The following is a 24268-nucleotide window of genomic DNA, read 5'->3' on the forward strand; positions in this document are numbered from 1 at the left end:
AATAATGAACACGTGTATCTATATTTAAATTATAAATTATAACACTTAATATTTTCGACCAACTTTCTGATTCTCTCAACCTTTATTTCCCCACATCGTTGGGAATTCGGAACCCACATATAATCAAAAAAGGCTTTACGATAAATAATCAGCATTTTTATCAGTTTCTAAAAATTATCAAGCTAGCGCACCTCACTTTGTTCCCTCTTTCTCCACAAGAAGAGCTTAAGATTCATGAGGCATTTTTGTATAGAGGAGAGTGAAGAAAAGTTCGAGCTCGGGCAAACCTCGGACGATCTCGATGAATCTGTTGTTGCTTGGTTCGTCGAGCAGTGGATTGGTCAATTGAGCGACTCGCGGCAACAGTTTGGCCAAAGGCATTCCGCTCAACCCTCCCAATTGAGCCTCCATGTTCTCTACTAGTGCATCCACCACCCGCTTCAAAGACATCTCCACGATGCTTCGAAAATCAGGGCTGTAAGAATAACCATAAAGAACGATTACTATCTAGATATCATAATCTAAGAGGAGAGATTCGAATGCAACAAGAAGAGTACCAAACAAGCAATTAATTATTCAGCAAAGTAAGCAAGGAATTTCATAGATGGACCTACAGTTATAATACGGTTCCGAGACAATATAAGATCCAAACTAGAAACGAAAGTTGCCGGCATCAAATTACAAGATTATGCACCTTTTACCTATTTGTTTGTGGCACTAGTGGAAATCAAGTCCAAGCGACAGAATAAATGAGTACCAATCAGTTTGGAACATAAATGTAGTTTCACATCTTATAAGCACTCACTGTATGCCTGAAGTGAGCAAGCCTCCTACTCGGTGAAGTTCAAGAGAGTTTACGGACATGCTTTGATGCTATTGTTGGTGAAACAGTGGTCTGGTTTAAAAATAGTTGAAGAAAAATAAAAACTGTATAACAAGATCTTAAATAGAGATTTCTCTGCCAGAATTTGTAGCAAGCAACAAGCAGAAAATAATCAAATTGGGAATGACAATCTCGACAAAATTTCAAATACTTGAAATATTTTGAAGCAGCAACTCTATTGCTATCTCAAATGTGACGGCAAATATTCAGAGTGTGAAACTTAGTGCCAATGAAAGCAGTCGGGGAAATAGTAGTTGATCTTAGAGCCCCAAGCTTTTTTCTTAGTAAAAATAAGAGCTCAGCCACAGATAGGGAATTGATAACTAGATACTCTCAATTCCACAAAGGGTACGTTTGACTATATAAAACTTGAATGCTAGTGGAAGTAAAGTGCATTTGAGCTTAAGTTTCTCTAAAGTCGACTTCCTATTTAGCTGTTAGTTTTGATGCTAGTCACTTGCCTAAAGTGAGGTTCCACCACTCTGTTGTTTGTTCGCTAAAACTTTGCTATGCGGCCTATGCCTTAAATAATTTTTTTGAATTAATAAATCACTTAATCTTAAAGCATTTCTAAATATTTAAATAGCTTTTAGTAAAATAATTTTAGATAAATAATATTTTAATAATTTTCGCGGAAAACAAAGAGTAGAGGAAGTTGACTTCGCTCCCATGCGAACAAAGTCAAGAGTGGAAAATTGAGGGTAAAAATGTAACTTCACTTGTGATACTTTTTCACTATGATGTTAAAACAAGCAACGGAAGTTGTTATCATTTACACCAGAACTGCTCACCCATAAGCTACTCCAGTCCAAAGATGACCTAAGATGAACAATCTAGATTGGGACTTTTCCATCACTTCTTTGAACTAGCTTAATCAGCAATATGCTAAAAATAACATACACAAACTAAAGTCTGGACTGGGCTGGTCCACCTCAAACAACTATGAAAGCTTTTAACATTCAACATCAGACGTTTGGGTAGATCATTCCCCAATCACATCCTACACAAATCACTTAGGCACAGTGCCTTCTTTCACAAGAGTTTTCATTAGCTTCGAAGTAAATATAAAAGGCAGCATAATAAATTCATTATAACTGAAAATAAAAGATTCACTTTTATATCTAGTCATGTCCAATGCACAATGCACAACACCTAATAAACATCAAGGATTTTTTTACATGAGATGAACATAAGGATGACTTTGCATAAATTTGGTACAACAAAATTAATATGTATAAGTGGAAAGACTGAAGAGCAAATGTACAATAATCCGAAAGTACGGGGATTAGGGTACCTATTATATATCCTGATAAAATATGAATAAGGAATAACAAGACAACAAAGCGGACTGTGATAACAGGGACAATAAGACACATACAGTGAATAATAAATAGATAATTAATGAATTAAATAGCAGAAGCATAATATTTCATTGTTATTAACTAGAAATTATTAAAATATTACTTTGAGAATCAACATTCAGCGAAGGTAACTTAAATATGTGAGATTAGGTAATGATCTTTAGTTCTTTACTTCATGCCTATAGGAGGTCAAATAAGATGAAATTTTGCAGAGTAATATTTCACCTTTTGTTATTGTGTTTGATACGACAAGTGAGATCCTAAGTAGGTTTCTATTTAATCACAAAGTGAGAGGGAAAATTTAAACAAAATTGGACAAGGGTAAGATGGTCAAGTGAATTTCACATACTGTTAGCATAGAGAGCTGTCAAAAAAGGCTGATCCTGGGTCTAGCTATGTTAACATAATGAGCACTCACACTTGGTCTATATACCTTATTTATATATTCTTATTTTATCAACTCTAGCGATATATATATATATATATATATATATATATATATATATATATATATATATAGAGTAGGGCTATTATAATCATATGAGTATAAAGCTCTTTGCACTCATAAGTTATTTTTAATGATAGAGCCTCCAAATCGATGATCCATACAATTAAATATGATCTAGAGCATTTTAAATTTTTAGAAAATGAATTTCGTAATTTTTCAATATTATAATAAAGTCCATCAAGCGGGCATAAAATGAACGGTCAAAATTGAATGACATCCTAAAAATGTATGATCAGATTCATTAATTTAAGATCGGAGTAATTGACCTTTTATCTAAATAGTGAATAGACTTTTCTATCAAAAATTCAACTAATTTCTACTTTTTTACACTGTTAAACTAGGTATCCCATACCGGCTGTTAAAAATTATCAATTTTGATATCTTTTGATCATAAATGATGTCAAAAATTATGAAATTTGATTTTTAGAAGTCTCAGATGCTCTAAATCATGTTTAACGGTATGAATCGTTGATTTAGAGTTCTATCATCGAAAACGACTTATGAGTACAGAGACGACCGTACTCATAAGAGTATAGTAGCCGAACTCTCCCTCCCTCCCTCTCTCTCTCTCTCTCTTTATATATATATATATATATATATATATATATATATATATATATATATAGAGTCCATCTACTATCCTATTAATAGGATTGAAGACATTGTCCTATCAAGTCGATTTGAATGATTGAAACTTCAAATTGATAATCGACACCGTTAAAATTGATCTACACAATTAGTAATGGAACGGTCATAAATGAATAACCTTTTTAAAATAGAGGTTAGACTTTCTCAATTCATAATCAGAGTTATCAAGCAATCTCTAAATAGTATAAAGACTTTTCTATAAAAAATTCAAGCAATTTGGATTACTCTACACCGTTAAACAAGCAAACGGTTCATATAGGCCGTAAAAAATTGTTGATTTTACAACACTTTGATCACCATGTAAATAAGTTTTAAAATTTATGAAATTTAGTTTCTAGATATTTCAAATACTCTAGATCAACTTCAACGACTCTGATCATCGATTCGGAATCTCTATCATCAAGAACAATTTGATAGGACAAGTGCTACTATCCTATTAATAGGATAGTAGCCCTAGCCTATATATATATATATATATATATATATATATATACACACACACACACACACAATTTGAGCCCTAAATAGGTAAATTTTCACGATACCAGAGCCAAAAACTATATAGGGTAAAATCAACAAGCCACCATCTCTCTCTCTTCCTTGCCGTTGCTACTAACGTCTGATCACCTCTTCCCTCTCTTCTCTGCAGTAAAGACCTCATATCTCTCTGCTGTTACAATATTTGCGGTTACAGTACCACCACACAGTACTGCAGGTACAGTATCCCCCCACTACGGTATCAAACACAATAACAATACCACTAACCGCAAAAGTACCTCCGCTACATTATTGTAGCCATAGTAATTTCAACCTGTATTAACTGTCATGGCGGTGAGCATCTCATCCTCTCCCAATTGTTAACATCAAAATCTAATTTCTGCCGAACTCACCGATGTTGGATCATTGGCGCTAACCATTAATATTAAAAGCTCGAGCTATTAGAAATACGCAACCAATTTATTTAAAGTGTACACACACAACACCCATGGATCTCGATTGTGACTTGACCCAAGTAGCCTCACGCCATTTCAAACATGACTCGACCCAACCTAGCCTCCCGCCATTTCGAACATGACTCGAACCGATCTAGCATGACCGAACCAATCTAGTATATTAGACATGGAAATTAGAGAACACAATTTGTCTTGGATCAATGCTACAATCTTTGAGCATCCTTCAAATAGTGATATCAACCTCACCAAAAACAACATGTGAAGACTGCACCATGATCAAGATGTACTATTTTTGATAAAACAACATAAACTACCTTCTCCCTTAAATCAGAACTGAGGAGCACAAAGAAAGGAATGCTGAGCATGTCCGAATACATGAAAAAAGTCAAATCAATTGGGGATGCACGGCAAGAAATTGGAAAAGATGAATCGAATTATAACCTTATGATGATGGTTCTTTTGGGTCTCCGCGAAAAATAACAGGGCTTTGTGAGTGCACTAAACACACCGAACAAAGCTACCTTCGGACAACTCCATCCACACCTAACATAGGAGGAAACAGAAGTACAGTGAAGGAACAGTCACTCATCTATCCCTTTAACTAAAGGAGCCTTATTTGTGAACAAGGGTCATAGAGGTAGATCTCAAGGAGGCCGTGGACAACAAGGTAGAGACACCGCCCAGTTTGGTCGTAGACCTCATGGAGCATACTCTCCTCAGCCTTATACATCTACATCTTTCTCACAATCAGCCACTATCTTTACAGCACTAATCAGTCACTAGTGTATCTCATAGTAGAATTCAATGAACGATGTGGTAAATTCAATCACATGGCTCTCCTCTGCAGATAGACGTTTAATCACGTGTTTGTTTTAGATGACATACCTCAAACCTTTGCTGGTATAAACCTATCTAATTCTGCTGAAGAGGTTTGGTGCTCTGATACTAAAGCCTCTAATCACATGATGTTAGATCCAACTATTTTCAAATCCTAAGCCTTCTGTAGGAAAAGATAAATTGTTTGTTGATAATAGAAATCTTCTTTCAATTACTCTGATTGGTGAAACAAATTTGAATATATCTTCTGGATCTTGTGCCCTCTAAAAATGCTCTTGTTGTTTCGTCTATTAATAGAAACTTGCACTTTGTTGTAAACTTTACCATTATAAGCTAAACAACAGACAACCCCTTTCAATATATTACATGTTGCATTTTACCCCCTAGATATGAAAAATATGCAATTAACCCTCAAACGATCAAAAATATCTTATCCAATTATAGTGTTAAAAAACAATAAAATGACCAAATATGCCTCCATTTTTTATTTTTTTTTTTCCTCCTTGAGTGGGTGAAATGCTTTTTTTTTTTTTTTAATCTAAGAGGTCAAGTGCTAACGACGTAAGTTTCCACGGAGATTAAGTGTTTTTTTCTTAATCCGTGGGGTTAAGCACAACGTAATATATTGAAGGAAGTTAAGTGCATTTTAACCCTCATCTTTTGAATTTGACTCTATTAGTTTCTGTGTGAAGCATAAGGAAAGAGTTAAGGAGCCGCTCTGATGCAGCAGCCTTCAAAAGTTGCACGTATGGAAATAAGGCAAAGTCTAGTATGATTGCATCTAAGTCTAGATGTGATCTTTGGCATTAGAGGTTAGGTCATTTGAGTTATACTCTTCTTCAAAATTTATTAAAGGGAATAAAATGTTTTCCAATTCCGAAATAAAAGTGTCTCATTAAAATGCTTGCAATATTAACAAACATAATAAACTTTTTTTAATTGAATCTGATTCTCATCCTACCTTTCCGTTTCAACTTTGTTCATACTGATGTGTGGCAAGCCTCTTTTGATTCTTTTCTGGATGCAAATATTATGTTTGATTAGTCTCGTTATTCATAGATTTATGTAATGAAATCTAAACATTAAGTGTTTGAAAATTTTCTTGAATTCAAGGTTTTAGTTGAAAATGTTTTTTAACAATAAATAAAATTTTTCCAATCTAACGGAGGAAAGGAATATGTAAAATAAGAATTCAGAACTTTGTTTGGACAATGTGGTATAATTCATCAAATTTTCTGTCCTTATACACCACAACAATTGTAGTTGAACCAAAACATAGACATCTTGATAATGTTGTTCAAAGCCTCCTTTTACAATCATGCACTTTCATGTTTCTAAGGTAATGCAATTCGGAGTTTTGTTTTTCTCATAAATCGCACTCTTGTATTTTAAAAGGTACACCCTTTCATGTTCTGCATGGTTGCTTTGCTTTATTGACAGAGTCTTAGGAACCAGAGCCTTTTTTATCCTTACTCTCAAAGGTTTAGTATCCTCCATCTAACATGCAACTTCTTAAGGTAGTTGGGTGTTTATGTTATCTGCATTTGCAGAACATTGCGATTCGCAAGCTCTCTTCTCAGTCTCTGCTTTGTGTTTATCTAGGAATATCTGACTAACAAAAAGGATTCTAATGCCTTTATCCAGTATCGGTAAACTCTACATTTGTCACCACATTATCTCTATAGAAACTATTTTTTTTAATTTTTTCTTCTCTCAAAATTTTTGAAACATTCAGATCCCTTTTGCTCTCGGTCATATTCGAGTCCACCTTTAGGTATCGATCCATCCATTCTTGAGGCGATTCTATTTTTGACTTCTTTTTTTGACTTCATTCAATGTGAGCATTCAGTCTCCTCTACATCTATTGCACTCTCTACTTTTTATTTATATGTCAAGATGTTGGTTTTACTAATGTCAAATCGTGAACATTGATATAATTGTTATTAATAAAATCTCTTTGGTAATGTGATGTTATTTTCATATCATTTTGTATAAAAGTGGAGGTTTCAAACGTTGATATAAGGAGGTCGGCAAAATGGAGGTTTTGTTTGATAATTTCTTGTAGGGTATGAGGATTAAAAATGGAGACTTGTTTGATGTATGTTTGTGGGGAATAAGGTGAAATCTAATTTGAATATCATCATCTCGCTGCTAAGTTTAATTGTGTGTGTCATCGAATGAATTTGGTTGTTTGATGTAATGGTTAAATATGGAACAAGATGCTTGTATCCTGACGCAATACAAGTACAGAAGAGACATTGTTCGTGCGGACAGAATCCTTTACATGAGGCAGGTCTGTTGATGCTAGTTTTTCTGTTGATGCTAGTTTTTCCGCATACCCTAATTTTCAAAAAAAAAAAATCCAGTGCTTTTCAAAGGAAACTCTTTCCAAATAATGCTCGGGGCGTGACATAGGGTTTAGTAGTAGTAGGTGGAAAAGTATTGATCTAGAGGCTAGAAAGTTGATATTTATTTACTATCAATAGTACTCCAGGTGAATTATATTTATATATATGAGTCTAACTACTATGGTATCAGTAGCACCAATTTTCCGCCATTAGATCTACCCCTTTGACCATTTCCACTCATTAGATCATACTATTCAACAAACCACACACTCAACCCTAGGAAACCACTATCATCCTAACCACACATCTCTTCATCTAAAAGCCGAAAACCTAACAGCACTAATGACTTCGTGCTATTAATAGTATAGTAGCCTAGTTCTATATATATGTATATTTATAGAATAATGAACAAAAGGACCAAGGACATGAAATAATTATCAGTTTTATTATTTTTAATTGCCAAAATCTCCTTTACATTGAAAAAAACCATAAAAAAAACCACCTTAAAAGATATAATCAAAATAAGTGCGACCCTAATACCACCACCCTAAAGATATAATCTAAATAAGCTTCGACTTAAATTAAAATGAGAAGAAATAATGATCCTTAGAATACAACAAAAAAAGAGTAATATGGAACATAAACAGTGTCTTTATGCTCTTCTTTCTTTTCCTTTATGGATGGCTAGCAGATTGAACTTCGAACAGTGGAATCGTGGTGAAATTCCTTGTTTCATATGAAATTCGTAAAAATGAAACTAAAAGAAACCATTTCAACCAATGGCAATCATCCAAAGCAAAATATTTTAGTTATGATTTAAATGGCTTTATCTTCTAAATGTCTAAACAAATTAGTTTGAAACAAAAATACAACTCCAAGTTTGGCTCACACATAGAACATTAATATTTCTTTTAAATTATGTGGAACAACCGTTATCCTCCAAAAGCTTAAGCTGGTAGAGAACAGTGTTTCTATATTATATATTTAGCATTCCACTTATGTATGAGCTCGAGACTTTTTGATACGCCCATACGTGGACTTGAATTAAATAGGAGGAAATCAATAATGCTAGAAGCCTGACATAGCTCGAACTCAGAACCTCCCGCTCTGAGACCCTGTTAAATAATGCGAAAGAATCATTTTACTCTGACAGCTAAAGCTAATGGAGAATAATGGTTGTTTTACACTCTTCAACATGGTATCAGAGCCGAATGTTCTTAGTTTGAGTCCCACTGGACTCCTAGCATTATTTAATTTCCTCCCATTTAATTAAGTCCACGTGTTGGGTGTAGTATGAAGTTTCGAGCCTAGACGTGAAGGGGAGCGTTAAAATATAAAAAATATAAAAACACCGCTCTCTAAGGTGCTGTTTGGATTCGGTACAAGAGGGGAATAAAGGGGTTATCTCCCCTCTTGTATCCAAACAAAAAAAGGGTAGGTGGGAACAAGTTGTTCCCACCCCCCCGGGGAGAGAGAGAGAGAGAGAGAGAGAGAGAGAGAGAGAGAGATTTTTGTTTTAAATTAGAATTTAATTTTTTTAAAGTTAAAATTTGTAATCTCAAAATTAAAATTTAAAATTTGATATTTTTAATTTTTAAATTTTAAATTTAATATTTTATATCTTTCAAATTTAAATTTAATCTGAAATTTAAAATATGATATTTAAAATTAAAATTTTTTAAATTGAAATTTTGAAAATTAAAATTTTAAATTTTAATTTCAAATTTTGAATTTTAAAAGTTAAAATTTTAAATTTAGAATTTAAAATTTTAAATTCAAATATAATGAGAGGGGTAATATCATTATTTTCTATTTATAACAATCAACTATTCTTCTTATTCCTTCTTATATATCCAAACGCTATTTTTCTTATTCCCAGGAACAACCAAATTTTCATCCAAACACAAAATTGGTCTAATTCTCACTTATACCTAAACTTGTACCTATCCCTGGTATAAGCTAGTTCTTACTTATACCCGAACCAAACGAAGCCTAAGAGCTTGAGTTTTTGGAGAACAACAGTTGTTTCATATAATTTAACATGGCATCAAAGAACGGTGCATTTATATTTTATATTTAACAATTTCTTTTATAGTATATTGATCTTTCTGATAAATGACTTCATAAAACATCATTTTCATCTATCCAGATTTCAAATAGTTTAAAATCAAGTTTGATACCTTCTCAATCCTAGATATTTATCTTATTCTTTTGGGAGAGTTTAGTAACTATTCAACAAACTTTTTAAACTGGAACCTAGGATTACCAAAGCCCTTGAAACTGCTAACACCAAAACCAACATATTTAACCTTGCTAGAACTAGTCACTTAATTTGACAAGTGAAAGATTGGTCACGTCCATCAGCTAACTTACGTTGACAAACAACTACAAGTTGGTCTTTTTTATCTCATTTTTGCAAAACCTGAACTTAAATCCGACAATAGTTGAAAAAAAAAGAAAAGAAGGTGAAATAGAACAAAAATACCATAGTTCAACAACTAAGCCTGTGGTTGCAAAACTTAACGGCTACTTCTTTTCAAGTCTTAAGACTCAATAAGTTCCCATTCAAATCATAACTATAGATCAAGCAAATATCTACGACTTTTAGTTTCAGAGCCTAATATCCAAGAGAAAATAAAATACCTTATTATATGATGTGATATGTTGGGTTGTACATACTGCATGATATTACAAACTGCGAATAAACTTCTCCTTATATATGTAGAAGCATTAGTCAGATTGAAACAAGAATATATTTTATCGTTTTGTCCAATGGAGATTAAAAAATAACCGATAAATAACCAACTTATCAACCACATGAATCAATCAATACAGAAGCTTGTTTATACAAATTATAGAAGTATAATAAAAAGCAGTGCAGTATACGACCACACATGCAGATGGTTCCCTTGCCTACCTTACATAGACCGCATATCAAGAAAGGTGCATATCTTTTTTCAGTTGTTAGTGGGTAAAGTATGAGATATTATACTTGGGCAACAAATTCCGTAAATAAGCCTTTATAACTTAACCTCCACTAATTACTATTTTATGGGGATACTTGGTTAGATGGATTTGGGACTTGGAAAGGGAATGGAATGACTGGCTCCCATTCTAATTGTTTGGCTGGATAGTTTCCATTCCAATTCCCAGAGGAATTCAAACATCCCAACACAAATTCCACCAGAGCATACAAAAATATGTTTATACTAGTTATCAGAAAATCTATAAAATGCGTGCTATAAGTTGCAAAAGTTGATCCTTAATATACATCAGGCTTATTAATCACCCAATTAGGACTTCATGCCTGTCTCGTGCCTGCCTCTTCCGAGTGCGAACACTATATCGTCCAACAATATTCAGTCCACAATTATGCTAGCAGGTAAATTTATATAAATCATCAAACTCTTGATGTAAAACAGGTAAAGAAATCCAACCTCCCAAAAAACAAAGATTCGAATATACGTACCTTAATAGCACAATTCGTGTCTCAGACATTAGCTGCTCGAGTTTGCCCACATCCATGAGAACTGACAATTCATCAAAACCACTGGCAGACATGGCCACAAGCTGCCTGTAAGCAGTTGCATTTTCAGGTACCAAGTAACTGACCCAGTAGTTTGGTTCTCCAATGCCCATAAACAACTCCAATATTTCCATCATGGTTTCATGCAATTGGCTCATGCTGAAAGGGTCCTTGAGCTTCTTTCTGCACATTATTTTTAATGTAGTTTGAATTTGTCACTTGTAATCAATGCAGTCAAATATCAAATGTGAGATATGGCATTAAATTTTACATAGAGAGTACGCAGAAGAAATGGTTGGAGAGGACTTAAATCTCTCGAATTTGCTAGGTGTTAAAGTTTAGATTAGAGAGTAAAAGTATTGATGACTTAGTTTCGCTGTGTCCCTGATGAAAGAAATCTGGAACTGATAGCTGCAATGTCTCAGAACTGCCTCAACGACCAAATTGTGGAGATTGGAGAAAATGTACGAACGAAAATCCCACGCTAGTACGAAGACTGATACAAAATATTATTATAAATGGAAGGCATTACTGCTGTTGAGAAGAGTAGTATGAGAAGAGCATGGGATGTCCTTGCAATGGTTTCTCGTTGGAAGATATTGTTAGAGAGGAATAATAGAATCTTTAACCTATAAAGTATCCTCAACTGAGCTCAACTACGAGCCTGCTAATCCTAATTTAAAGTTTATGACTAAGCTTTGTTTCGTCTTGCAAAATTCCAACCAGCTGCAAATACGAGACAATCTTGAGAACCGCCACTAAAAATCAGTTAAATACTTATAGGGAGCAACTAGGAGTTCTGAACCTTAAGGCTCCGTTTGGTTCGGGAATTAGTAGGAACTAGTTTTACCAAGGATAGGTACAAGTATGGGTTTTTTTTTGTTTGGATGAAAATGTGAGTATAAGCTGGAACTAGAAAAATTGTGTTTGGATGGTTATTGGGAATAAGAGAAATAGTTGATGGCTATAAATACAAAATAATGTTATTATCCCTCTCATTATATTTGAATTTAAATTTTTAATTTTTGAATTTAAATTTTTAAATTTTAATTTAAAAATTTAAATTTCTAAATTTTAAAATTTGAAATTAAAATTTAAAATCTAAATATTCAATTTATAAATTTTAAATTTTAAATTTAAGACCAAATTTAAATTTGAAATATATAAAACACCAAATATAAAATTAAAAATTAAAAATATCAAATTTAAAATTTAACTTAAAAATTTATAATTTTAAATTATAAATTTTAATTTGAGATATAAATTTAAATTTTAATTAAAACAAAATTTTATCTCTTCTCTCTCCGCGGAGATTGTCCCCCCCCCCCCAAAAGGTGTTTGCGGTAAAGGAGGCGGGTATAACACCTTATCCCCCCCTCTTGTACCCAATCCAAACACAACCTAACTAATTTGTACTACTGATCTCTCAGATGGCCTTCTATTTTACGGGAAGACAGTTCCAAAGTAATCTCAGTATGGTGAAGCAGCAAAAGAAGAAGATAAAGGACCGATCAAGTGAGTTAAGTTTTTATGTTTTTCACTGATTTACATAATGATTTCAAGGGCAACTTATAATTTTTCTCTACTTTTGCAACTTATTGTGTTCAAAATGGATAAATTGATGGTTGTTTGGGTTTGGTATTTGGTGTGTTGGCTTGTATACTTTCCAAGTATTATCAGAATGGCTTCTGTAGGGTATATATCATCTCTTTTTATATGAAAAGTCAGTTAGGAGCTTGCCAAATCCCCCATCATGAATGGATTGATATCCTTTAAAAAGATAAAAGCTATGAGAGAATTTCCCAAACATTGGTGTGAAGTTCACACAGTAGATTAGAAGCTCCTAAATGGTTTAGGGCACATAATTAGTTTCAGACATTTTTCGAAGAAAAAAATAGGGACAAAATTTATCTACTTAAAAATGTTTAAGCGTATATTTGGAAAAGAATGAAGATAGCATAAATGAACTTCTTACTCTTTCAAAATCTCATTAGCAGCACTCTGCATGTTCATTATTAATGTATGGATGCCATATGTTGAGAGATAATCAGCAGTTGCTAGAAACTCTTGCTGGCCATGCTTGCTAAAGGAATCAGATTCACCCTACAGTGATTCACAGGAATAACTTCAATAAACCAATAAATAACAAAAGCGAGAAAGCAATAACCTAGAGGAGGGGAAAAATCAATACACTGTTGAATAAACAATCATACTAAAAGAGCAACTACAATACTTTTTGGTGTATGCATAGGTTCATAGGTAGTTAAAACTAGAGAGTAAGCTGATGTTGGAATAATAAGACATAAAATGATTAGGAGAAAAAGCCTTGTAATCTAGTAGTAATAAATAGTAAAACAAATGAAACGATAGAACAAGTAGGCCATAAGATATTTACCCATACTCCAACAATGTGCTCACACAGGATTGTGGACAATCTAATACTAAAATCCGTTAGAATCTCTGGATGTTAGTATTTGGTTGTATGACCATAGGATGCCTAGCATACCTATGTAGTACAGATGCCAATATACCAACGATAACAAGGGTAGAGATGAAGCGGCAACGGGTAGATCTACTCTAAATAATAGAAACACTCTGGTAATGAAAACCCAAGTAATATTTTCCTTTTTCTTTTTCTATTTCCTCTTGGTCTGTTTGTTTTTCTTTTGAGGAGGAGATATGTGACCAGCAAAGAAAGACAGCAAAAGAGAGAAAAAGACGGATCATGACACAAAGAAAAAGCAAGAAAAATTTTGATTTACAACAAAAAAAAGATTTTAGAAGTTTCAGAAGAAAGGTACTATTATATACCAGAAGATCATACAATGTAGAGATCTAGACTATCAAATATTGAATCAATATATAATCAATTGCATTCTTACAGCAATTGTTTTAGTATCCATTATATATAACCCAAAACAATACTCACGGTCCCTGAACAAACAGATTTGAGAGTACCAAACCAATCAAATGAATATTCATAGACCCCAAACAAATTGAAATGAGACTTCGGATGCTGGTCTCAAATGTGATGATTACTCCTAATACGAGGCTCATAGAACAATAAATGTTAGTCAAATTTTTGTAGGAAAATATTTTAATTGTCAGAAGCGCAATATTTGAAAGCGACTTCAAAAATGGAGCATAACTTTCTCGTGGCAATCGCTCCAGTTACAGCTACATCAAGTTGGATGTTTGAGACAATAAAAAGGGGGATAGAAACAAATGATAGGGAACGTTCAAAATCACCCAAATTTGAAACTAAGTCTTACCAACACTAGTAGCAGTGTTGCAAATAGCGGATAGCAGGCATATAGCGTTTGAAGGTTCTCACAGTGGAAAGCAGATAGCGGGCGCTACAAACTCGTAGTGGATTACACAAAAAAACTACTTAATCTGCATTCCTTATAAAAATTACATATGATTTTGAAGAAAAATCAACTAATCATTACCTTTCTAGTGTTGCAAGTCTATACATATAATGTCATCATCTATAAGACTTAAGACTAACAACATTATATTATGACTTAATAAAACAAAAGAATAAAAAATTTGAAAACCTGTAATCAATTTACAATGTTTTGATTATTTTATTTAACTTCAAAATTCGACCCAATAGGACCTTTGAACCTATTTCAGATTCCAAGCTTTCAGGCCCATAGTGCCCGTTTTAACCCCGCTTTATAGTGGCCACTTTAGCCTGCCTAGTGCCGCTAAAACGGCCGTTACGAACCCACTTCGCTACATAGCGCTCTAAACATTATGGCATAGCAGTAGTATAGTAAATCCGGTATAGCGGTCGCTATGGTGGGCGTAGCGGCTGCTATTTAAAACACTGACTAGGAGTAGGTGTAACCTAATCTAGGGGTAGCTACATGCAATATACTAAACTTCAATTTAGTATACTGAACTTTACCAAATAGGATCAAAAGTACAGATGAAATGGGCTTAAATACGATTTGGATGTGCTTGGATTGCTAAAAGATAACCTGGGGCCAAGTTTGGATGAAAACGGATCAAAAACGAAGTTTCTGGATCATGTTTCTGAAAACTAAAACTCCATATTCGAACCTTGATAAGAAAGTCCAGACCTTGAAGTATTTGAAACTTTAGACTGCGAACCTTGAAGTTTATGAAACTTCAAAGTTTGGACCTCGCAGAGGAAGTTCGGACCCTGAGCCGTTTTCATGCAAGATAACGTTGGGGATCCGGACCTTCGGAGGGAAGTCCGGATCTTGACTGGGCGGAAGTTCAAATCTTGGGGGAGAAGTTCGAACCTTGACAGCGTCTATGCTGATGGACATTCGGGATCCGAACTTTCGCGACTAGAGCTGTTTTTGAGAGGAGTGCTTTTTACCATTTTGGTTGGGTTGAAGGGTTTATGTGCAATTAGTACAACCCCTCTTTATATAGTGGACCCCTCAAGTTGGAGAGCCCCAACCTAAGCCTAATCCCCTCTCCTCTTCACTCTCTTGCTCTCTTCTCCCTCTCCAACCATCTCTCACTCTCTACTCCATTGCTCTCTTTCCTTTTAGCTTCGAAGGAAACGAAGGCGAGAGTCCTCGGGAAGTGTAGGTGGGAGTAGAAGCTTCAAGAGAAGAAAACAACGACCGTGGCCAGAGCTTTTCTTGGAGAAAAGGAAAAATCTTATGAATCAAAGGTTAGTTGCATTTGAACTCTTAAATCCTTGTGTTAATCGCCGTTGATTTCATGTTTTGAGGATGTTTTAGTTTTCCTTTTTGTTGAAAACATGATATTGGAATTATGTGAAAAAAATCTAGGATTTTCTTGAGAATAGATAGAGAATTCCCCAAATTGGTTGGAGTTTTGATTATATTGGGAAACCTTAAAGCCCAATATATGCCAAAATGTGTATTTTTGTGTGTTTTGAGTTAGGGTTCAAGCTTTGAAGCCTTGAGCCCTTGAGTCCTCATGGTTGAATATGTCTATTAGTATGTTGAGTTTCGAAACCCTAGAGGAGTTTGTGATGTTTTTTGTATTTCTCCTTAGGACCAAGTGAAGGTCAAGGAACCGACGACGCGCGGCAAACATCGTTGTGGGTACTCAATCCAGATTGGTCCTACTCCTATCTTTTCTCTCTTATTCACTCTTGACATGGTTGTGGGTTCTCAATCCGGAATGGTCATGCTCCTCCGTTTGGTTCGCCTGTTCCTATCCTTCTCTCTAATTCATTCTTGACATGGGTGAGGTGCCTTTGATATATATGCTTGTATGAGAATAGGATAGATGTTGCATTTCAACTGTTAACTAGCATGCCTAGCGTTGACACTATACTTAGTGATATCAATAGTTCATCATCTTGATGCTATACTTGACCGCCTTATACGAGCACATGACATACAAGATTTAAACAAAGCCTTTTAGGGACAACCATCATTGAGCACTCAAAATTTAAACTCGCCTTAAAGAGGCACATATGATTGACATTAGGGGCATGCTAGTAGAGATCTTCTTGTACGGCTATGCATCAGTAATAGCAGATTTCACCTTGTAGGGGGGGATCGAGACTTGACATCGCCTTGCGGGGTAATTGACACATATCTTTATGTGTTTGACATATTCGCCTTATAGGGACTGTCGAGATTGGGTATACTAATTAGATCTGCTACTAACCTTTAAGCATTTGCATATAACTATAGCTTGCAGCACAGTGATATTGAGATAGACGCTTTAGATGGTCACGCTCCCACAATACCCTCTCGAGTAGGTAGTCACTATGCGGTGACCGTGATAATTGCACGCTTGCAGGACAAGGAGCTGTGGTGGCCAACTCGGCATTGCACGCAACGAAATAACCATGGCCGTGAGGCAAGCTTAGGTCGGATCCCCGTGACCGATCGTTGGTTAGATCGGGTACCATTGAGTAGTACTTAGAGGCATTGATGCTTGAGTATACTTTGTTATATCATTACAGCATTATGATAAGTTTTCCTTGCTTATAGTTACCATAATATCGTAGCGCAGTTGATTCCTTACCGCTTTTGCTTATGCTTTCTTATCCATTTTCAGTATCTAGTTTTATTTTCGAGTAAACCAATGGGTGTAGCTCTTCCCTTGCGGCCTGTTGTCCCCACTAGGAAACTTGTTCAAAGTTTCTTACCTCACGGTTTTCAAGTGATGCGGGTGTACAGAAGAAGGCACCAGGTGATGTTATGCGTAGATAGTACCTAGTTCAAGCTTTATATTTTATACTTTTTGGGGTGGATAATATAATGGGATGCTTAAAGTAAAATTTATTTTACAAAAATCACAAAAGAAGGTAGATTGAATGATCTTCAGCTTCGAAATTGGACCATCCCAAGAATGATTTCCGACAGCAAATCTGGCTATGGACACCCTTAAAGGGGAGATACAAGCAGTTTGTCACGGGATCAAGTTTTTCTCCTTGAAAATTCCTGTACAGTGCCTAAGCATCGCATACTAGGGCTCCCAAGTCCTTAGTATGGACACGTCCTCGAACTCCGCTGCAAAATATCAACTTAAGGTTTAGCTGTGTATGTTCCTCCACGAGGCTTAATGCCTAGCACCACACCTCACATCGAATTCCTCATCAAACTCCACAAGTCCCAACGAACAACCCCGCAATCGAGGTTGGTTACAAGCCGAGCCTCAGAATACATGCCGTCTCACCAAACGAACCCTCCACGAGAGTGCTACACAGCCAAATGCTTTGTTGGCTTTAAAGCAAACCACAGGGAGATTACAAGTTCCCTTAACTTTAGTCCCTTTCGAATATAGCCAACCATCTCACTCCCAAGACAGCCTGCACGCCTCCTGCTCTTAAGTCAAGGCTTTGCAATATTGCACGCTACAAAAGGCTCTTCCAAATATAAGCCCTTCATGCATCATTTATTAAGGAACTTTACAACACTCACGACCATACCGCTCGATACCTCGTTTTTGCGTCATGTTCACTCGATCCAACTGCATTACCTTAACGAACCACCTAAGTATGTGCCACAAGTTAGCATAATTCCCAAGACCCACGACTTAGCAAAACACCTCACACATCGATGCTTCACAAATCCATGCCTCATGTTCCACCTATGCAACCCTATTGTTTGTTGCCCTTGGCAAGCAAGGCTGACTCGAAACTTTATTGGTCTATTGGGTTGAAACATCTAAAAATAAATATGAAATCCTAAACTAACATAATCTAAAACCCTAAACAATCATCAAATGACAAATCTAACGAAGAAGGGAGTATTCTTCATCAAGTGATGAAAATGATGATTGATAATTGATGATTGATGATTGAGGAATGAGGACTAATTAACATTTCTAGTATGACGTATTTTGGTTAAGAGCCTTGAACACTTAGCTTTCATATGACACCATTTTAATGATTTTTGGCTTGAAACTTTAATTTTTTGTGCATGTTACTTTTTTATGATTTTGAGCTTATAATTATATGTTTTTCAAATCAAAGTTTTCTATATGTTTGTGAATTACTAGTTACTTTTATATTGACCTTTATTTGGAGACAAAAAGGTAATTTGTTCTTTACTTTTATCTGTGTTTTTTTTTAAATTATCATATATGTTGCATGGCTTCTTTTACTTTCTTCAGTTTTTTCTTCCGAAAACACGGTTATTTGGTTAGTTATAGAATATTTATTGTGATAATATGATTTTAAAGAGCACTTTAGTGCTACTTAACAATTATTAGAAAGTATAGTAAAGAATTTCTTAGTTATTTCAAAATTCTATGAAAGTGTGCGCCTTACCTCTCTTGGGCACGCGACTGCGCCTTGCGCCTAAGCTTTAACAGCCCTTTCCGTCTACGTGCATCTTGGATTTTTTTAAACACTGGCCTCCACCCCCAAAGTTCGCCTCAACATAAAATGCTTGACCAATTCAGGCTCCTTCCGTTTTGCTGGCCATGCCCTCATTCCCACCCCAAGGCTCACTTTACGGATCCCAACAACGATTGTTTCCACTTAGCTCCCAGCATAAAAGGTTACACAATCATACCAGCCTCAATTTGGTTTGCTAGTCTATTGGCACCTCCATTGCACCAGTATTTGAAAAGGCACGAGGCGCGGAAAGGTGCAAAACTCTCCTAGAGCCTAGGCGCGAGGCGCAGTGCAAGGCGCACGCCTCAAGAAGGCGATGCGCACATTTACTGACCCTTGTTTAATTTGATGTTCTATATTAAAAAACCCCAAAATAACAATCAAAAAGTAAAGAAAACGCATGCATATAGTTTAATTTAATGTTCTTGCTAACGCTACTATTGTTTTCGCTGCTCTGCTTCTTGTTTTCCTGTTGCCGCTGCTGCTGGTTCCTTGTTCTGGTCACCGCTGGTTTGCTGCCGCTGTTTCCTTGTTGGATGCTCGACAGGGAGAGGATGTAGGAGAACAAGAGACGGAGTGGAGGAGGCGAGCGGCTAATTTTTTTAGCAATTTTTTGGGTTTCTTTCAAGATTTTTTAAGTATCTTATCGGGTTTAAAGTATAAGATGCAGATTCAAAACCCGACAATTCGAAAACTTGATTTTTTTGGATTTCTTTTAATATTTTTGAAGTATCTTATCGGGTTAAAGTACAATATGGAAATTCAAAGCCCGACAACTTGAAAACTTGAATTAAAAATCCCTGGAAACTTAAATATTGCGAGGCGCGTGCCTGGGGCGCGCGACTCGGGCCTCGCCTGAGGCGCTCGCTTGAGGCCCGAGGCATGCGCCTGCGAGGCGCTGAGGCCTTGCACCTCGCGCCTAGGCGCGCGCCTTAGGCGCTCCTTTTCAAAGAATGCATTGCACGACAACGATTTGCTGCCAACACTCTTGGCCCAGCTTCCAAAGTATGCTTTACGGACACCGATATTGATTACCACATCAAGCTCCGCCTCATGAGCTTTATAGTCGTCGCACACCATGAATCCCCGCTTGGCACACCTTCCCTCACGAGCCTTATCCTTTACGAAGGACTATTCCGTCGCTAGACTGTCCCTTATCTGCTCGCCCGCTCTGCTACAAAAATCCAAGATGGCATAAGGTAGACCAAGCGATTGTTCAATAGAAAGCCTCTCAGTATAATGTTTTCAGAATTACCCTAGGCTTGTGTAGCTTCTACTATGCTTGTTTCCTCACACAAAAGCTAGGCTTTGCACACCCACTTGCCAAGAGGCGGTCCAAGTCTTATGCACAGTTAGGGAAATCGGGGTCACTTCTCTATTGTCCTACCCCTCCTCTAATATACCTAGCAAGTCCTCCCCCCTCCTTTTAGCACCACGGGGATACAAAAGTACTAACTGGATGGAACATTTTGAGTCTCCGCATATGGCATGAAAATCCCCACAATGGCAAAGGCAACTGTTAGAAAATTGGCTACATTGACCCATCCGCATCAGAAAGCTTGACGAAGTGCCTCAACTTCGCAACTCCACAACTCTATCGACCCAAATGTCTTCAAAACGTGGCTCAAACGAATGTCATGGCCAAGCAAACCTTGTCAACACGAGATAGGTTGGCCTCCAATCGATCTAACGGCAGGGCAAACTCCAGCCCCTATTGAAATCGCAGCTCTAATCACTCAATTGACTGTGTTGATAGAGCGCATGGACTAAAGATCACGAGAAGCCGCCAAGAGGCCACAGCAAATGGCTGAACAATGCCAAAGTCTATAGAAATGAATAGAACAACGCTTCTAGACTCCATTTGAAAGTGTTCTAGTAGCAATACGTGAGCTACCAAAGCGTTCTAGGCTAAGGGAATTCCCTCAAATTGGAAGGCAAGCTTCCCAAGTCCAAGATCAGCGAGTCGAAATCCCTCGATTTGAGAACGGCTCAATAGAGAATCACGCTAACACAAAGGCCCCGAGCCAAATGCAAACTCCCGCTGCTCCTACTAACGGTGCAAATCCAAGCGCACCGAACCTGGCACCAACAATCATGTAGCCAAAGTCGATTGCCACGGATAATAATCGATTGCCTGCAGTCTATAACTATAGTGACCATTCATGGTCGTGAATGGACCGAGTTACAACCATGCGGCCAACTACAACCAAATTGGGCAGACACATGCCGCCCAGATATCGTCATATCGGAGGTGGCACAAAGGGAAGCGGCATGGCAAGATGTCCTAACACTGCCACCAATGCAAGGTATGGGCTTCGGTCATAATAACAAATTTAATTATAACCAAGTCATGTTCAACAATAGCGGATGCACTTGATACGGTTGCCAAAGGTCAATTAATGCTACATTCACGCAGTGAACTCTTAGGATATTCATCAATAGATAGAGGAGATTTTGGCAACGAAGTTCGGCCAACCAAACACCAAAAGGACAATGTGAACTATGTTCTAGCATGTGTTCACCAATATGATGAGTCCTAGGGTTTTAAGACACCAAAATTTTCTACTTTTTCTTACGAGGACAACCAGTCCACCAGATAGGCGGACCAAACAAAACGTGAACATGTCCAAGCAACAATCTGCCGACCAACAAAAAGTAACTTTTTATGATGTCCTAACACTGCCACCAATGCAAGGTATGGGCTTTGGTCATATTAACAAATTTAATTATAATCAAGTCATGTTCAACAATAGCGGATGCACTTGATACGGTTGCCAAAGGTCGATCAATGCTACATTCACGCAGTGAACTCTTAGGATATTCATCAATAGATGGAGGAGATTTTGGCAACGAAGTTCGGCCAACCGAACACCAAAGGGGCAATGTGAACTATGTTCTAGCATGTGTTCACCAATATAATGGGTCCTGGGGTTTTAAAACACCAAAATTTTCTACTTTTTCTTACGAGGACAACCAGTCCACCAGATAAGCGGACCAAACAAAACGTGAACATATCCAAGCGACAATCTGCCGACCAACAAAAAGTAACTTTTTACAATTGTTTGGATTAAGGGAAGAAAAGAAGAGAAGATAAATTTCTTTCCCTTCCTCTCCATTTTTGGAGAGAAAGAACTGACCGTTTTGGAAGGCCATTTCTTTCCATTACTCTTCCTTTTCTCCTTAAGTTTTGATCAAATAGAGATAAAATAATTTTCCCTCTTTTCTTTTCTCTCCTTTTCTCTCCATCTAAACACAGTGAAACTTTGAGGGGAAAAAATGACCATTTTGGAAGGTAATTTTCTTTCTATTTGTCTCCATTTCTCTTCTTTCTCTCCTCAAGTTTCGATCCAGTAGAAGAGAAAATAATTTTCTCTTCTAACTTACTTTTCTTTTCTCCACTTTTCTCTCTATCAAAACAAGTGAAATTTGTACCCATTTAATGCACTAAAAGGTAATATTCAACCAGCTAGTTATTATTGCCAAAAACTTCAAATACGCTTTGGCATTAATTTATAAGAGGAAGTATCAAGCTAAAATAATTCTGAACGTATTCTTTCTTCCTATCATTCTTCTATGTATACACTAACATATATTTCTTGCAGTGTTCTGAAAAGGCAGTTCATAGACTTGTATATGTGCCCGTATATGCCAGTGAACTTCATGTCACCGTGCCACATAGAAAATAGGACTTGCCCACCACGAAAACTAATAAGAAAGCGTATACTATCTTACGTTTTAACAATATACGGTGATTTAGCATGACATGTCTACATTAGCTAGTGGTAGACTTTTATTAACTATGGAATCTGATATACAAATCTACTTATACTTTTTTATATAATAATGTTTCATATCAAGAACAAGAATACTTCTCACATGCTATTGTGTCAAATTTGGCACAACTTTTTTACTGTTGCAAAATCCTGCAACAATTTTGTACTTCTTGGAATTTCTATTACATTATTCTTTTGCCTTTCATTCTTATTAATTGGATATGTTTAAACTAACTACATTTGATATACTTTTATTGTATCTCATGTGTAACGCATGTGAAACAGCCTTCTGAATAGGCTCTATAGTTATGTACGATACCTTAGCTGTGCGTAATCTTCTTTCAGCTTTTTAGAGTGGTGATATGAAGCATATATAGAATGTAGACCAAAAAAAGTAGGTAGAATTAAAGCGATAAGGATATTAATTGGTAATTTTGCATGTAATTAAAGTACAGGCATGTTTATACAAGAATGCTTACAAAAACTAAAACACACAAGCATCCTTATGGCATTACACCTTAACAGATGAGAGGAGAAAATAAAATACCAGCAACTGGGAGCTTTCTGAACCACGGGCAATCTCTAGGTAGAGATGTCTCCCTAAAATGTTGACCTGAACTCTTACATACAAGCTGAGCATCGTCATCGACCACAAGGAAGCAGCTGTTCTCGTGAAACCTATAAGAGGGGAAAAAAAATAAATCACAATAAGTGAAGATCCAAAATGAGGCAGAGGCTACCATCCACCGTCCAAAACAAGGCATTTAAGTAAAGTGTCATCACACACTCAAAACTTTAAGCTTTTCCCACAGTTCAAGCTTCCCTTTAGACGAAAGAGCATTGGATTGGCCTTTCCCTTGCATTAGCTTCTCGGTCAAATGCGAAAGGTCTAATTCCTCCGATATGCGCGAGCGCAGATAGTGCATGGCATATGGCAACGTCGTCGTGTCCGAAATTCTTTGTATGTTTTCAAAGTGGGTCTGCAATCTAACAGGAAAAAGGGAGAAAAAGAAAAACAAAGTAAACAGGAATTCAGAAACTAGGAGAAAATATGTTAGAGAAGCAACGATGAAGGGATAACAGGCAGGAATCCTTACTGGGCTTTAATAAGCTCGTCGACTCTGCGTTCGCCGTCCAATTGCTGCTCCACATGGTATATCCTTCTCCTGTGAGCATCATAGAGCTTATAAATCACGAACCCACTCCCAACTACCCCGAGAGAAATCAAGATCCTCCTCCGGTGCCTGCTCCAGAAACCCCTGCTTTGCATAGATTTCAACATAAACACCACCTATATTATATAAGGGGTAAAATGACGAAAAAACCGTAACTTCGAGCGAGCGAGCGAGCGAAACATATAGATAAATAAATATGTTTGTTACCTCAACGAGATCATGGTTTAGTATCGGGAGCGCATATCTCTTAACCAAGTAAAGAGAATTAGAAAAGGCAAAACTAAACTTCTAGTTGGAAAGAAAGAAGAAAGGATAGGAAAAAACACTGCATAAATTTTGGGCAATTTCAGATTGCAAAAGGGGAAAGGAAACGTGGAAGAAGAGGAGAGAGATGCGTCTTCTGTAGAGAAGAAGGTTTAGGTTTTCGAAACAAGAACAAG

At 36.4% G+C, this 24268-nt stretch overlaps 1 protein-coding gene across 1 annotated transcript; it reads right to left on the minus strand.

Moving 5' to 3' along the window:
• On the minus strand, positions 1-24268 carry LOC109717667 (peroxisome biogenesis protein 3-2-like; the record flags this gene model as incomplete). Its single annotated transcript, XM_020243537.1, is given in 7 exon segments — positions 1-475; positions 11008-11247; positions 13040-13167; positions 23201-23331; positions 23441-23640; positions 23751-23912; positions 24036-24268. Coding segments are annotated over 7 exon segments (1125 nt in total). The 3' UTR covers positions 1-225.

The sequence above is a fragment of the Ananas comosus genome, linkage group 11 (genome assembly GCF_001540865.1).
Source record: "Ananas comosus cultivar F153 linkage group 11, ASM154086v1, whole genome shotgun sequence".
Taxonomy (NCBI): Eukaryota; Viridiplantae; Streptophyta; class Magnoliopsida; order Poales; family Bromeliaceae; genus Ananas; species Ananas comosus.